This window comes from Callorhinchus milii, unplaced genomic scaffold, assembly GCF_018977255.1.
Source record: "Callorhinchus milii isolate IMCB2004 unplaced genomic scaffold, IMCB_Cmil_1.0 Scaffold24, whole genome shotgun sequence".
Taxonomy (NCBI): Eukaryota; Metazoa; Chordata; class Chondrichthyes; order Chimaeriformes; family Callorhinchidae; genus Callorhinchus; species Callorhinchus milii.
In genome coordinates this window covers 5052801-5070076 of record NW_024704765.1, presented here as the reverse complement: position 1 = coordinate 5070076, position 17276 = coordinate 5052801, and the positions used below count along the sequence as shown (strand labels likewise).

The following is a 17276-nucleotide window of genomic DNA, read 5'->3' as shown; positions in this document are numbered from 1 at the left end:
GAGAGCTTTGAGGCGAGACTTGAAGGAGGCTAAGGAGGGGGCGAGGCGGAGTGATTGGGGGATGGAGTTCCAGAGATTGGGGGCAGAGTGGCTGAAGGCTCTCCTGCCAATGGTGGAGCGGGTGGGTTGGGGGAAGTGGAGCAGGTCGGAGCCGGCTGAGAAGAGGGTTAGAAGGTCACAGAGATAGGGTGGGGTGAGGGCCATGGAGGACTTTGTAGATGAGGACCAGGATTTTGAATTTGATCCTCTGAAGGATAGAGAGCCAAGGGTCGGGCGAGAGTGGAGGAGATGGGGTCACGGAGCTGGGTATGGGAGAGGACACGGGCTGCAGAGTTCTGGATTATCTGCAACCTGTGGAGGGAGGAGTTGGGAGGGCTGACAAGTAGGGCGTTTGCATATTCGAACCTGGAGGTGAAGGCACGAATAAGAGTTTCAGCGGCCTGAGGGGTGAGGTAGTGGTGGAGTTGGGCGATGTTACGGAGGTGAGAGAAGGCAGAGCGGGTCATGGCTTGAATGTGGGGAAGAAAAGACAGTTGAGGGTCGAACAAGATACTCGGTCCCTGACTGGCTGGTGAGTTGTAGTGTGCAACCATGGAGGTTGATGCTGCCATAGCCTGAGGTGCTGAGGCGCTGGCGTGATTCAATCAGGAGGGCCTCAGTCTTGTCCACATTCAACTGTAGGAAGTTTGCCCTCATCCAGGACTTGATGTCCGACAGACAGTCTGTCAGGGCAGCAGTGGTCCTGGAGTTGAGGGTGGGGGTAGAAGGATAGGGTATACACGGTATATTTTGTGAAGCGTTTTGAGAATTCTCGATAATGTGCTATGTCAAAATGCAAGGATTATATTATTATTCTTATAAGAAAGAAATCCACACCATCACCAGAAGGTTGAGGGTTCAAGTCATTTCACCACTGTTTGTGGGACGTTCGTGTGCACAAGTTGGCTGCTATGTTTGCCTACAAAATAATAATAATAATAATCCTTGCATTTGATATAATGCTTTTCACGTCTTCTCGACGTCCCAAAGCACTTCACAGAATATACTGTAAAGTGAATTGACTGTATATTTGTGGGCGAACGCGGCAGCCAATTGCTCACAGCAATGTCCCACAGACAGTCATGGATTGAAAATGACCAATTTATTATTGTTTTATTTTTTTTGGAGGGATTATTATTAGACTCTGTGTGGAGTAAGGAAACTTGCCCGAGGTTTCGCCCTCTGCCTGGAATTGAACTCGGGTCTCTCACTTGCAAAGTGAGTGCTCTAACCACTGAGCTACAGGACTCCACCTGTACACAGTGGCTAGACGCAGTGGCTAGACTTTACCCTTTGAGATGATTTAGCGACTTAATATGACGTTATACTATAATAATAATAATCCTTGCATTCGATATAGCGCCTTCATCAGTCATCAAAACGCTTCACTGAATAATGTAAAGCGGATTAAAGTGGATATTGTGTGAGCGAAACAGCCAATTGCGCACCGCAGTGTCCCACAAACAGTTGGGGATTGAGTGACCAAATTATTAGTATTTATTTGTTTCTTTGAAGGGATTATTACCCCCGGAAGGCGATCCGCCAATCGACTAACCACTGGGCGCCTACTTACTGCTAGGTAAACAGAGGGGTGTGGTGTAAGGAAACTTGCCTAAGGTTCATATAAGAATTATTATATAAGGATTCTTCTTCTTATTATTATTATTATTATTATTATTACTACCTCCTTAAAAAAATACTGCAATGCGTTTTGTGTGTGCAGCACATTAAGAGAAACTGGTTGGGAGATAAGAGTATTTGCTTTCGGTGGAAGTGGGACAATGCATTATTTATCCTCAGGAGTGAAAACGTTATTTTTCTATCCAATTTTTTTTAACATTTTATAAAAAAAAACTTCCTCTTGTGCCAAACACATGAAAATAAACTTGTGAATTGGTGGAAATGACGCAGACTGGATTTATAGTCCGGATGTGATCTGGTTTGAGGAGGCACTGGGTTTGGGGACAGGGATATTGACTGTAGGATACAGGTGGACCTGAAGATGAACGAGGACAGGTGAGTGTGTGCCCTGTCATTGCATTGATACGTTGCAGAGAGAGAGAGAGAGAGAGAGAGTGCAGGGGAAATTGTGTTAAACCAACCAATGCATATTTTCTCTCCCTCTTTCTCTCTCTATTCCTGTCTGTGTGTGTCTTGGGCAATATCAGTATTTGTTCACAGAGCACACATTAAAATCGAAAGAGAAAGAAAGAAAGAAAGAAAGAAAGAAAGAAAGAAAGAAAGAAAGAAATAACATACTTATTTCTTATTTCCAGACAGATTGCAAAGAATAAAGCCTCCAAAATTCCCCAACCCTCTCCCTCTCCCTCTCCCCACCCCCCCCCCCCCACCCCCCAAAAAAATACATAAAGAGTTGGATTGTTTAGTGTGTGTGAGAACACCTCTAGAGAGACTTGTTGTAATGAGTTAGTGATCAGTTCTGCAGTGTAAAACCTGATAAAAAAAAGTCTTGGTTTGCATCCAGGAGTAATGGTCGTTCAGAGTCACTAAAGGGTTTATTTTTTTTCACATCCAAACTGACATTACCCCCAACTTTTAGCAACAAGTAATTGTTGGGCAACTTCTGGTAAGTCCATAAGTTTTACTTTCTGTGAAGTCAGGGTGTGTCTTTTACACTCAGGAGTCCCAGGAGAGGATACATCCCAGACCCAGTCACTACAGTGGTTTGTTATTGCTTTAATGTGTGTCATGCTTCACAGACTGATCTCTAATTTCATTTCATCTTCCTGTCCTGACTTGTAAACACAAGTCGCTGGGCTGCACCGTGTCTTTGTAAAAGAAACCGTTTGGATAATAATAATAATAATAATAATATTCCTGGCATTCGATACACAGCGCCTTATCACGTCTTTGAGACGTCTCACAGCGCTTCGCAGAAGTCACTGTAAAGTTAATCGACTGTGCATTCTGTGTGCGAAAAGCGGCAGCCGATTGTGCGCGGCAGCGTCCCATCAACAGTCGTGGACTGAGTGGTCAAATTCTTTCTTCTTATGAATTAATTTTTTAATTTTAATTAATTTTTAAAAAGTTTTACTTGAATGCTGTGGGCGTGTGTCGGTTTGTTAAATTTCCAAGACTGAGGTGGATCGATACTTGTTAGGTCAGGGTATCAAGGGGATATACAGGAATGGCGGGTAAATGGAGTTGAGGTACACATCAGCCATGATCTAATAGAGTGGCGGAATAGGTTTGAGGGGCTGAATGGCCTCCTCCTGTTCCTATGTTCGTGAGTGCATAGGCGGCGGAAGCTCTTTAGAATGGGGACAGGGGTGTAAACATACTTGCACCTCCCCAAGGTTTACGTTGGTGGGGTGAACTGAAGCCCCTCTGCCCCCCCAGTTCCGCCCCTACCCTTTGATATTCCATCCCACAGTTCCTTTGCCTCACTCCCTCCCTCGCCTCCTTCAAGGCACCTCTCAGACCCTCCTCTTCGACAACGTCTTCGGTCACCCTCCTAACCCCCCACCTTACCTGCTCTCCACCCCACCTGATCCCAGCCCTTAGCTCAGGCGCACATTCTTTGCTGATTAGCACCTTGGGCCGTCCTCCCCGATGTGAAAGATCGCTGTGTAAATATCATTTGTTGTTGTTGATTGTTTGTATATACAATAATATTATTAATAATAATAATAATTTATTAATAAATTGGGACATTGCTGTGCGCAATTGGCTGCCGCGTTCGCCCACAAATATACAGTCAATTCACTTTATAGTGTGTTCTGTGAAGCGCTTTGGGACGTCCTCCCGACGTGAAAAGTGCAAGGATATCAAATGCAAGGATTATTATTATTATACATAGAAAAAGGGGAGTTGTTTTGTCGATTTAGAAACAGTTTGATATCATTAGCATTTCCTTTCAAAGGGAGAGCGTGAGGCCTGACTGCACTGGTGAGAATGACGTTTTGTTACCGAACCTGAGACCTCGACACTGTGAACTGATCCAAACACCATGTGGCCCAGTAAGTACCTGCTCAGTGCACCCGCTACCACTTTTACAACAACAACAACTTAACTTTTTATGCTTGTGGAAGTCCCGTACCTTGCTGGTTAGAGCACTCGCCTCGCAAGTCGGAGGACCCGGGTTTGATTCCTGGCAGGGTGAAACCTTACTCCACACACCTCAGTTTACCCACCCGTAAGTAGGAACCTAGTTGTTAGTTGATTGGTGAATCGCTTTTCTGGGGTATTAATCCATAATCCCTCCCCTCAAAAATGTGGACGTTTCAACAACGTGATAAGGCGCTGTATTAAATGCAAGGATTATTATTATTATTATTTTATTTTCGAGGCCAGGGTAAAGCTGGGCTAAATTCCTCAGAACGGAGAAGCTTAAGGGATGAGCAGATTGAAGGATTTCAAATAATTATAGTAGTAATAATAATAATAATCCTTGCATTTTATACAGCACCTTTGAGGTAAACAGCTTGATATCACATGCTAATGATTAAAAATGGAATTAGGTGAGATAATAATAATAATCCTTGCATTTGATATAGCGCTTTTCACGTCGGGAGGACGTCCCAAAGCGCTTCACAGAACACACTGTAAAGTGAATTGACTGTATATATGTGGAGATTTTCCTCCAGAGAGAGAGAGAGAGAGAGAGTGTATTCTATTCCAACAATCTGTCTCTGAAATTTCCATGTGTAGGTGGGATGCATGAAATTCTCAGCCTGGTTTGGATACTCCTAAGTATGGTGATGGGTTTCTGCTGGTGTCAGAGAACCCGGTTGACCTCTCCCACAAAAAAAAGTATTTCTCTGTCTCGTGCTCGCTCTCACTGTAATCTCACACCGTTACTCCAAAACAAAACAATTTTTTGTTCTTTTCTCTTTCAGAGAAAGGCCTGGGCGGAGCTGTCTGTACCTGTGAAGATTTATTTCTGTTTTGCTATCGTTTCTGCTCTGGTTGCCTTCGTTCTCACAATTTACAGTATTTCGTTGCAGGAATTGACAGACTCCCCCATCTCTATCATACAGGCTATTGGAATAGGTAAAACTTCACCACTTTGTTGTCCTTTCCACTCTTTGTTGTCCTTCTTCTTCGACCCAGGATGGTCCTAGCTGGACAAGCAGCGGGCAAATATAGCCAGACATTGCTATCAATGGCAAACTATGCGGTTTTAGCTTGTAAGACTCCAGTAGTTACCCCCCATGCACACTATAGTGTTCCCAAGACCTTCCTCTTTGACTGTGCTTACGGTCACCTCCTCCCGCGCCCCCCTGGCTCCACCCCGTAAGCGCTCTGAGACACTGCCCCGAGTGAACGGCGCTATATAAATGCAAGTTGTTGTTATTGTTTTGCTCCCTCCCACACCTCGTCCAAGTTCATATGGTGTGGTTTGAGGATTTGCTCCCTTGCCTCCTTCAAGGCCCGTCTCAAGATCCTCCTCTTCGACTGCTCCTTCACTCACCCTCCTACCCCCACGCTCCCTGCGCCCCTCCCATCCCCCCCTGGCCTCCTGATCCCAACCCACAGTTCGGGTCCAAATCCTTGACTGTCCAATGCCTTGGGACGTCCTCCCGATGTGAAAGGCGCCGTGTAAATTTCATTTATTGTTGTTGTTGATGATGTTTAGGATTATAGGGCAATTATGATTTGCTGTGCTCGCTCCTGATGCTAATCCCATTGCCTCTCTGCTGCTCACTGCCCAGTCTTCTGCTGTTACTATGTGGTTCGTGGCATCTTCCAGGAGAACCAGCAGGAGTTGGGGGCCTTTGTTGCCTCCGTGCTTTTTGTGATGATTCGCTCCGTGGTGAACTTTGCCGTCGCCACCCCAGAGGAAAGAGCAGACTTTGAGGTGAGCGAGCCCGCCGTGTAGGCGTGGCTGAGTTGCATCTCATTTGGCGCCACAGCCAAGCCCTGTGTTAATGGAGAGCCCTGTATTAACGCTGCGTTGCTGTTTGCAGATCCGCTTCTGGTTCCTTATCGTTGTCGGATTTATCGACATCGTCTGTGCCCTGTGGCTGATGTGTAGCCTTAACATGATGGCTTTCCGGGTGAGTGGAGCGTACGAGCAATCACAGTCGCTCTATTGGATGAAGAACCTGTGCTCTTCCTTGGTGACGTTTGACCTCCAAGGCCAGGTACCGTTCCAATCTTGGTGCCTTCTCTCTTCACTCTGTAGCTACTGGGTTGGGTGGGGTGACTGGGGGGGGTGGGGTGGGGTGGGGGCGGGCGGGGGCTGAAAGTACAATAGGTAACCTAAGTCCAAGTACATGGGGCGATGAGGGAGGAAGGCGGGGAGGCAGGGGGAGCTATGCCCATAAAGCAGTCTGTAGCTATTGACCCACATTGAGTGGGGAAGGGGGCTTAACATCCATGGCTCATTCCATCTTCCCGGGAAAGGGTTTGTCTGCATTCAATTCTTGTGCTCGGTGAGCGCTCAGGATAATAATAATAATCCTTAATAGTGCAGTGACCTATTACGTTGTTGAGACGTCTCAAAACACTCGTAGAATATGGCCCAACTGACCCCCAACCTACAGGTTACTATCAACTCAATCTACGACTGTTTGTGTGACACTGCTGTACGCAATTGATTGGCTGCCGCGTTTCGCCCACAAAATACACAGTCAACTCACTTTACAATATATAGTTTGTGAAGCACTTTGAGACCTCTCAACGGCGTGATAAGATGCTAAATTGAATTCAAGGACATAAGGAAATAAATTGTCATTGTCAAATAAATCATTTTCAATCCACGACTGTTTGTGGGACGCTGCTGTGTGCAATTGATTGGCTGCCGCGTTTCGCCCACAAATATACAGTCAATTCACTTTACAGCATATTCTGTGAATCGCTTTGAGACGTCGAGAAGACGTGAACAGTTCTATATCAAATGCAAGGATTATTATTATTATAAGAACATATGAATTTGCTAGTGAAAGTAGACCAAGGTCCATCTAGTTCGCCTTCCACCATCCTGGCAGTTGTTTGACATGTGTCTCAAACTATATACTGTATCCCGAGATATTATTTTCCAGCAGAAATCTATCTAATGTGTTCTTAGAACACTTTCTGCTTCTAGCGTCTCCCTAGGCAACCTGTTCCTTAAGTTTAGAGCTCACTGAAGTAGTGTTTTCACATATTTGTTCTGAATTTACCTCCCCGCAGGCCCTTGTCTTCTGGTTCTACTGTTCAGTACAAGATAAAACAGCTTATTATGGTCTATATTAACTATTATCGTTATTAACATTAAGGTATTGCTTGCATATGATGATATTGAAGAGGAAGTAGCCATATCCTGTTTGTGGTCTTATTGCAGGGACTATATATTTAGTGTTAGTTCTCTCTCTCCCTCTCTCCGATAAGGCATTAAGCCTAGGGCATTAAAGATTCTGTGAAAGGGAAGGGAATTTCTCCCAGTATCCCAACCAACAATCTGCCTCATTGAAAATAATAATACTTGCATTTGATACTTGATAGTGGTATCACATGGTTGAGATTTATTGTGAAGTGGATTGACTGTTTTGTGGGTGAAACACTGCGAAAACGCACAAACAAATGGCATACCTTTCAAGCAAAGACCACACAAGTGGCTGGAAAGTGCGGGAAAAAGATATTTGTGTTTAATAAAAGCGATCTGGGAAATGAAGCAGGAAGTGGCAGCAGAGATGGTGGGAGAAGGAACTGTAAAGGGTTTCAAGATAGAACCGGGCTTCGTTCCCGCAAGTAAAAAGGTTCCGCAAGTGATGAGATCGACCTGTCAAAGGGGTGGTTTGGGGTGAGTGGAAGGACAACGAAATGGACTGTCATTGCCCGAAACGGGAGTTAATGGGGTGAAATTAACTCAGTTATACATATACACTTTACAGTAAATTCTGTGAAGCGCTTTGAGACGTCTCAATGATGTGATAAGGCGCTATATCAAACGCAAGGATCATTACTATTATTATTTTTCTACCTTATTATCAATTTATCAATGTCTTATTGGCACGCCCAAAAGAAAAGATGAACTAAAAGAATTATGCTTTGTTTCACCCTCTCTTTTCCTTCCTCCTCTCTCTCTCTCTCTGTGCCTCACCCCACTTCCTTCCTCTCTCCCCTCTCTCTCTCGCGCTCTTTCTCTGTGCCCTTTCTTTCACACTGCCTCTTTCACACCGCCTCCACTTCATCGCGGCAAACGGCTTCTCCTCCAGTCCCCGCACTGTCTCGTGCGGTGTTCCTTAGGGCTTTGTCTTCAGTTCCCTCCTCTTCACCCCCTACGTGCTGCTCCTTGGTAACGTCATCCGCAGACATGGGGTAAATTTCCACATGTATGCGGATGACACCCAACTCTACTTCTCCGCCTCCACCCTGAACTCCAGGACTACTGGCGTCCTGACCGACTGCCTGTCCGACATCAAGTCCTGGCCGAGGGCCAACCTTCTCCAACTCAACGTCAGCAAGACCGAGGCCCTCCTGATTGGCTCACGCAAGCGCCTCCGCACCTCGGGCGCTGGCAGCATTAGCCTCCACGGCTGCACACTCAACCTCACTAAGCCAGTCAGGAATCTGGGTGTCTTGTTTGACCCTGAACTGTCCTTTCTCCCCCACATTCGCACCATGACTGGCACTGCCTATCACCACCTCCACAACATTACCAGACTCCGCCACTGCCTCACCCCTCAGGCTGCCGAAACCCTCACCCACGCATTCGTCACATCAAGGCTCGACTATGGGAACTCCCTCCTCGTTGGCCTTCCCAACTCTTCCCTTCACAAGCTGCAGATCATCCAAAACTCTGAAGCTCGTGTGCTCTCACGCACCAGGCTCCGTGACCCCATCACCCCCACCCTCGCCCGACTCCACTGGCTCCCCATCCCCCAGAGGATCGAGTTCAAGATCCTCGTCCTCACCTTTAAGGCCATCCATGGCCTTGCCCCCTCCTACCTCTCTGACCTGCTGACTCCCTACCAACCTGCCCGCTCCCTCCGTTCATCAGGCTCCGGCCTGCTCCATGTCTCCCACCCGACCTGCCCTACTATCGGTGGCCGAGCTTTCAGCCTCTCTGCCCCCCACGCTCTGGAACTCCATTCCCGCGGTCCCTTCGCCTCGCTTCCTCCCTCGCCTCCTTCAAGGCCGATCTCAAGAGCCTTCTCTTCGACCCTGCCTTTGGTCTCCCTCCCACCTCTCTACCTTCCCTCACCCGTACACCACCCCTCCCCCATGCTCGGGCCCCGACACCTGACTGTCCAGCGCTTTGGGACGTCCTCCCGACGTGAAAGGCGCTCTATAAATGTAATTTTGTTGTTGTTGTTGTTGTTGTTGCCCAACCCAGCTATGCCTGTGTGTCTTGTTCTTGACTGCGGGAGTCAATCGGATCTCGACAGTGCACTACGTTATCCTGGGCGTGGGAATCTTCTGGGCATTTCTAAAGGCGGCCATTGGCCTTAGAGCCGTAAGTACAATAGGAACGTAAGAAATGCTAGACGATTAAAAGAAAAACAAGGTCCAAGCCTTCCACCTTCCTGGGAGTAGCATGCACACAATGGCCAACTTCTCGGACTGCTTGGCAGTAGCGGATCCCGACACCGAGCCAGGGGGGTGGGGAAATATGCTAGAGGGAACGCAAAACGGCCCGACTGATCCAGGGTTAATGATAATTACAATAATAAACTAACTATCTGCTGGGTTTTAACTCAGGACAGATTGAACTTTAATGAGGCTCTTCCTTTGGGACAGATCTTAAAGGAGAAGAAGGTCCTCGCGTGGGCTTTCATGATATTGAATGTGCCGGAGTTGGTCTACCTGTGCTACCTGCTATACGTGGTCAGTATGCCTTTAATGCTGTGTTTTGTTGCTCTAACAATATTATTATGATGATGCTGTGGAGTCCTGTTGTATGGCTTGAGGACTGAGAAGACCCGGGTTAAGATACCCGGGCGGATGGGGCGAAACCTTAGGCAAGTTTCCTTACTCCACGTACACGCTTCTGTTTACCGAGCAGTAAGTAGGAACCCGGTTGTTAGTCGATCAGGGGATCACTTTCTGCGGATAATAAACCCTTCAAAAAAAATCTGTCACTCAACCCACGACTGTTTGTGGGGACTCCTCTGTGCGCAATTGGCTGCCGCGTTTCTCCCACAAAATACACAGTCAATTCGCTTTACAGTATATTCTTTGAAGCTCTTTGAGACGTCTCAAAGACGTGATAAGGCGTTATATCAAATGCAAGGATTATTATTATTAATATCAATATATAAAAAATAATAATAAAGTAAGACCGAATTTAAGAATTTTCCTAAATTCTCCTCGATATGAAGGACCTTAGCTATGAGGAGAGGTTAGTGAAACTAGGATTATTCTCCCTGGAGCAGAGAAGATTATGAGGGGATTTAATAGAGGTTTTCAAGATCATGAGAGGATTCGATAGGTTGAACCGGAAAAAACTGTTTCCACTGGCATGTGGGCCAGTAATCCGAGGACACCGATTTAAGTTAGTTGTTAAAAGAAACAGAGGGGAAGGTTAGGAAAATGTTTTCACCAGCGAGTTGTTCGGATCTGGAATGCATTACCTGAAATGGTAGTGGAAGCCGATTCAATAACAACTTTTAAGAGAGAAGTAGATGGGTATTTGGGGAGGAACAGGATTCAGGGCTATGGAGAGAAAGCGGCCGGTGGGATTGAGTTGGATTGCTCTTTTCGGAGCCAGCGCAGACACGATGGGCCGAATGGCCTCTCTCTGTGCTATATGATTCCGTGATTCTATGATATGAAACGCGGTGAAGTGACTGTGGCCTTAAAAATAATAATCCTTTTAGTCTAGCGCCTTCGAGACGTCTCAAAGTGTTTCACAGGATGTAATGCAATGTGAATTGACTATATATTTTGTGGGAGAAACACGGCAGCCAATTGCGCACGGCGGCGTCCCACAGACAGCCGTGGATTGAGTGGCCAAATGATGATAAATTTCCTTCTGTTCTTGAGGTGATTTTATGGAGTTTAAACTGCGTTTGCATCCGTCTCTTACCTGTTCCACTAAGGTTATTGACAAATGGGATTGCAAAGGCAGCTGCGTGCTGGAAGCTGGGACGGTGACTGGTACTGTGATCTCAGTCGGCATTAAGGTCGGACTGTTTTGGTCTGTGGTCAAGTTCGTCAGATCCTTTGAACATGAGCTGAGGAGGGGTAAGTCAGCACTTTTACGGTCAGAGTGTGTGTGTGTGTGTGTGTGGATCCTCACACTCGTTTTCAAATCCCTTCATGCTCTGGCACCTCCCTAACTCTCCGATCTGCTTTTCTCCCTCTTGTTCCCTAGTGTTTACTTCCGCGGAGGGGACAAATACGTAATCCCAGGATAACCTCGAGGGTGAGTGCAGATTACTCTTTCTTATTCTTTGTCAGGTACCCTCTGTTGGTGGAACGACAAAACGATTTGTGACTTGTGCAGCCTTTGCCCTTGTTAGCCACGAGGGGGCATTGGTTCCTCACCAATTACTTCTGCTGATTTGAATTAATAAGCGATCCATTCCATTTCATTTCATTTCATTTAGTGCCGTTGTCAAAACATTGCAAAGTGCTTTTTAGGATTTACTGACAGATAATCAGTGCTGCATCTCTCTGCTGGTGATGTTGCCTGGTCAGGTCCAAATCCCCGACTATCCAGCACTTTGGGATGTTCTCCCGACATGAAAGGCGCTATAAGAAAGTCATTTGCTGTCGTCGTCGTCGTTGTTGTTGTTGATAGCTAGAAGTGTTAGTAGGCCTTCCAATAACTTGTGTTTCTATAGCGCTGTATACGTGTAAAATACGTGGAGCCCCACAGCTCAGTGGTTTGCGCCCTCATCTTGCAAGCGAGAGCACTGGGTTCGATTCCCGGCGGGGCAAAATCTTAGGCAAGTTTCCTTACTCCGCACGCCTCTGTTTACCCAGCAGTAAGCAGGAACCCAGTTGTTAGTCGATTGGCGGATCGCTTAGCTGCGGTAATAATCCCTTAAAAAAAAAGTGGTCATTCAATCCATTGACTGTATGTGGGACACTGCTGTGCGCAATCGGCTGCTGCATTTCACCCACAAAATGCACAGTCAATCCATTTTACAATACATTCGGTGAAGCGCTTTGAGACGTCTCAACAACAACAAAGGTGAAGCGCTTTGAGACGTCTCAACAATAAGGAGCAACGCAATCAAGTGCAAGGATTATTACCATCATTATTATAAATTGGTCTTGAATATAACCTTTGTTCCTCTTAGGTCCAATCCGTCACAGGAACCGATTCGTGCCAAACATTCCCTCTCAAGTGCTGAATTGTCGGTCTCAGTGATGAAATCAGGTGGTAGTTGTTTAACAGCAAAATGCTTCTGTTGCTAATCCCGCTAATTGTCCTAGAGAACATAATAAGACACTTTCCATTGCTACTACATGGGTTGAGGATCATTTAAGGGGATCGGATATTTGCCCCAAAACCTTTGGTTAGACTTTGCCGAAGAGGTCTGAATCGTGGGAGTTACAGACGCCCATTGATATAATCCTTGCATTTGTGCCTGAGGCTCACGGTTCCCTAACTCCGCTCACGGTTTCCTGGCGCCTGAACACAAGGTCACGTTCAAGCGAAGCTTTTGATCTGAGTAATTGGCCGGGATGTGCTGTTTACAAATCCCTTTGGAAATCTCGCAAATCAGATCCTAAAGATTCCAAAAGTCAGTGCACTTTAAGGTGTGGGTTTAAGTCTCGATTCCTTCCACCTTGCCCCCTCCCTCCCCACCTTCAAATCCCGCCTAAAGACCTTCCTTTTTGATCGTGCTTACGGTCACCTCCCCCCCCCAGAGGGATACATAACCGATGAGAAGTTATGTATTGTATTTTTTAACCTGTGCCAGAAAATATTTTAAAAATAAAAATCGTGTTCGAAACGACTTGTAACGTGTGGAGAATTTGAACCTCACCTAATCGTGGTGTGGGAGCTTCGGGATGAAAGGCAACCACACACTTGGGAGTTTCGCCGGATCTTGGCTCTCGCCAATCTGCGCCTAACACGTTCCAGAATTAGGTAAGCAGGATGCATCCCGGGAGAGAGAGAGAGAGAGCGAGAGAGAGAGAGAGCGCATTCCAGTCCAACAATCTATCTCTGGGATTTCCATGTCTCGGTGGGATGCACGGAAACCTCAGCTTGCTCTGAAACATCGGGATGGGTTTCTGCATATGTCAGACACCCGGCTGAGCGAAAAAAAAGAGTCGAAAGAAAAGGTTTGTCCCAGTTCAATTGACGTACAAGTTCCCCTGGATTCCACACACATCTGCCGCAGATAAGCTCAGTGTTATCACGAGAAGAGTTCAGAGGGAGGTGGGACAAAATGTTTTCAGGCGGAGGGAATGTTGTATCAGAATTCTAGATACCGAGTCCCATAGTGAAGTGATTAGCACCCTCGCCTCACAAGCGAGGGGGACCCGGGTTCGATCCTCGGGGCAGGGTGAAATCTCGGGCAAGTTTCCTTATTCCACACCCCTCTGTTTCCCTAGCAGCAACTAGAAACCCGGTTGTTAGTCGATTGCGGATCACTTTCTGGGGTGTAATAATGTAGGATTTCTGTAATTAACGTGTTAAATAATATCTCAAATTATATTGGCAACATTTACATACTTTACACGTGATCAATCTGATATGAGGGGAGCTGGTTGTGACAAGCTTCGAAGAAGATCCTTGCTCGAGGAGGAGAAACCACCCAAGACCGTTTATAAACAAACTCTTTTCATTCCTTATCAGTCATTTTCTAATGGGTAAATGGTCTGCAGCTGGAGAGAGAGAGAGAGAGAGCGGCGGTGCCTTTGTTTTTCCAAATTATAATAATAATACCTGGATTGGGTGATATCGAACTGGGAACCGTACAACAATATTTGGGATACCTTTTGATGGACCTATATTTGGATTCAAAAGCACACATTAAATTGGACATCGCTCCTCTATCTCTCCCGCAGGATTTGGTTTGATCGACTTAAATCATTGTGAACTATAGTATATAGCTGGATACGTAAGCATAATTGGATGTATTCTTTTAATTACTTATTACCATTATTAATCTGAATTAATAGTACAGCATTTGTGTCAGTCCTTACGTCGCTGCAGAGTCATGAATATAAATTAACCCTTACAGTAATCACTCCCCTCCAAAAAAAACATGTGGTCACTCAATCCACGACTGTTTGTGGGACACTGCTGTGGGCGATTGGCTGCCGGGCTTCACCCACAAAATACACAGTCACTTCACTTCACAATATATTCTGTGAAGCGCTTGGAGACGTCCAAACGACGTGATAAGGCGCTTATATCAAATGCAAGGATTATTATTATTATTATTATTATTAAGACCGTTCGTTGGTCTTATAAAAGTTAATACAGGGCGGAATTGTGTCCTTAAGAAAAATAAATCTGTCACTGGCAGGAGCGACGATAGAGAGGATTGAGTTCAGAACAACTCCTTTGTACTGGTGTCAAAGACAGGTCTGCCACTAACTTCACTTCCACAACCTGCTAAATCAACACAATGCAGCCTTGTTGTACAAAACTCATTAATTTATTTAGTAAAAGATTTGAAAAATAGTATCCTACGTATAGATTTTCAGCGAAGGGTCGACCAATATCAATTTTCTTTTCTTTTGTACAAAGGTTAGTTCAAAGTTCAGTGTTAAGAATCTTTGCCTTGTGCAAGCTATCATTCCATTTGTTACTAAGTTCACCCCCACTCCCCCCCAAAAAAAAATCACTGAAGACACGGAAGGGGAAATGGGGAGAGATTCAATTCAGATCGTTGCCAAAAACCAGCTCACGCGAAGGCTGGTGGGCGAGTGCTTTGGAAGGAGTATTGGAATATAGGAACAGGAGTAGACCATTCAGCCCCTCGAGCGTGTTCTGCCATTCTGTTAGATCACGGCTGATCTGCACTTCAACTCCATTTATCTACCTTTGTCCCATATCCCTGAATATCCTTCCCTAACAAAAATCTATCCATCTTAGTCTTGAAACTTCGAATGGTTCCAGGATCCACAACCTTTTGGGGGAAGTGAGTTCCACATTTCCACTTAGGTTAAATGAGGTTAAATGGACCAAAGACCACAGGGTTTTCTTTGTCTGAACCTCTCCTGTGCCCTTGTGGGTTCAGGGAATTTCTAACTTGCTGTTAAGTCACACACTCACTATAAATACACCATGATAATCAAATGGAAACATAGTCTGAGAGCACAATAAAGATTGAAAGACATTCATCCGTATCACCGTAGGCAAAAGATAACAGTTCCAACATTTACAAGACATTTTCTTTTCTTTACGTTTCAGTAGAAAAATGAGAATAAAACTGCACAGGTCCAACAATTAATATATAATATATATATATATATATAGACACACACACACACACAGTCAATTCACTTTACAGTTTGTTCTGTGAAGCGCTTTGAGATGTCTCGAAGACGAGATAAGGCGCCATATCCACTGCAAGGGTTATTATTTTTCATTGAACAAAGGCAGGTAGTTTTAATACACTTAAAACAAAAAAACTATGCAATCTTCAACAATTCTCCCATTATACAAGGAGCCCCTGAAAAAAATGGGCAGTGAAATTTACGCCCAGTTCTATTTAAAGAAGAGTTAAATTGACCTAAATGAATAGCGACATTACTCAAGAGTCCTTCTGATTTGCACGAACAATAAAGGACATTGTGTAGATCATATTAAACAGAAATAATGGCCTCGGTTCGGCAGTGGGGAGATAACAATCCCTTGTAGAAGCAAAACTGTAATTTATTTAAAGAGTTTACTTTTTTTAATCGAAATTCTGTATTACATTTAATCCATCGGGATAGGAATGTGTGACAAGTATGGCCCTCTGTACAGGTCACTAAACTGTCACTGTGTGAAGAGGTTTCAACCAGCAAACCTTTGGAAAATAAGTTAATCTTTGTTCCCATGTTTTACTCTAAAGAAGTACACAGTCACTTTACAGTACATTCTGTGAAGCGCTTTGAGATGCCTCAGCGATGTGATAAGGCGCTATATAAAATGCAAGGATTATTATAATTATTACTACAAAGAAGCAGTTCAGTACAGTACAACTGACACATCTGTTGGGGAGAAATTCAACCTGGGAATAGATTTACTCTCGATTTATGTCACATTTTAGGACATCCAGAATTTAGGACGGCAGATTCTTAAAAGCACGGCCTTAATTCTGAAGGCATTTTTTTTTTCACCCTGTAAGTTTCCTTTAAGACCCACAGAAAGAAAAAAAAACGACGTCAAAGTTAAGGCACAGTTCAACAATTTGCCAAATTCTGGACGCTTTAAGATGCGTCATTTTAGACCCGGGTGGAAATGTGGGCCCAAACCCATCTGTGTACAAATCCCTGACTGTCCAGCGCCTTGGGACAATGGCAACTTACATTTGTACCGAACCTTTCACGTCGAGAAGACGTCCCAGGGATTTGGGGGTTGGGATCAGGAAGGGTGGAGAGCGACGAGGGTGGGGGCAGGAGGCTGACCAATGGTGCGGTCGAAGAAGAGGGTCTCGAGACGAGCCTTGAAGGAGGCAAGGGAGGGAGCGAGGTGACGGGACTGTGAGATGGGGTTTCCAAAGGTTGGGGACAGAGAGGCTGAAGGCTGCTGGTGGGGTGGGGGGGGGGGACTTGGAGCAGCTGAGCGGAGGGAGCGGACATACTCCCGATGTGAAAGGCGCTGTGTAAATATAATATAATAGCGAACCTTCAGGTCTAAATTGCGGCATTTCTTAACAGGATCGCAAAATAATAACAAAACGCCCAAATATCCCGTTGCGATATCGAACGGGTGTCGGCATTTCACATCTTAGAAGTTCGCCTACTCATGTATCCCTTATTGAGCAACGCCGGGTTAAGAAATAGCGCAAATTAGCACATTTCATGCTAAGAAAGAAACCCTACAAATTAGACCCACGTTGGTGTTAAGGGAGAACGCTTTACCTTGTCCCAGGAATGGGAGGCACACAGACACGCACACGCACACACACACACACACACACACGCACACGCGCACACGCACACACCATGGATTCTACCTCACATAAATGGAAACGTGCAAAATCGCAAAATAAGCCATTGGAAAGATCAAGGTGAGATTAGTACCATCCGAAAGACAGATCCAAACTTTAAATTAAGTATTGTAGTGCACATGTATAGCACAATAAATGAGCTAGCAAGGGTCCTCATTCATACCCAATCCCACTGGACAGGAATGAGACACGTAAACTTCATGAATTCTTCCCCCC

The 17276-nt window shown here is 45.4% G+C and overlaps 1 protein-coding gene across 1 annotated transcript; it reads left to right on the top strand.

Annotated features, from left to right (window-relative positions):
- The first annotated feature begins 1714 nt into the window (after positions 1-1714).
- Positions 1715-12898, top strand: LOC103187665. Its single transcript, XM_007907271.2, has 10 exons — positions 1715-2055; positions 3923-4019; positions 4899-5052; positions 5715-5860; positions 5970-6146; positions 9323-9442; positions 9727-9813; positions 11028-11172; positions 11303-11353; positions 12237-12898. The coding sequence occupies exons 1-9, from the start codon at positions 2042-2044 to the stop codon at positions 11332-11334; spliced, it is 972 nt and encodes a 323-aa protein (XP_007905462.2). The 5' UTR covers positions 1715-2041; the 3' UTR covers positions 11335-11353; positions 12237-12898.
- The last annotated feature ends 4378 nt before the right edge of the window (positions 12899-17276 follow it).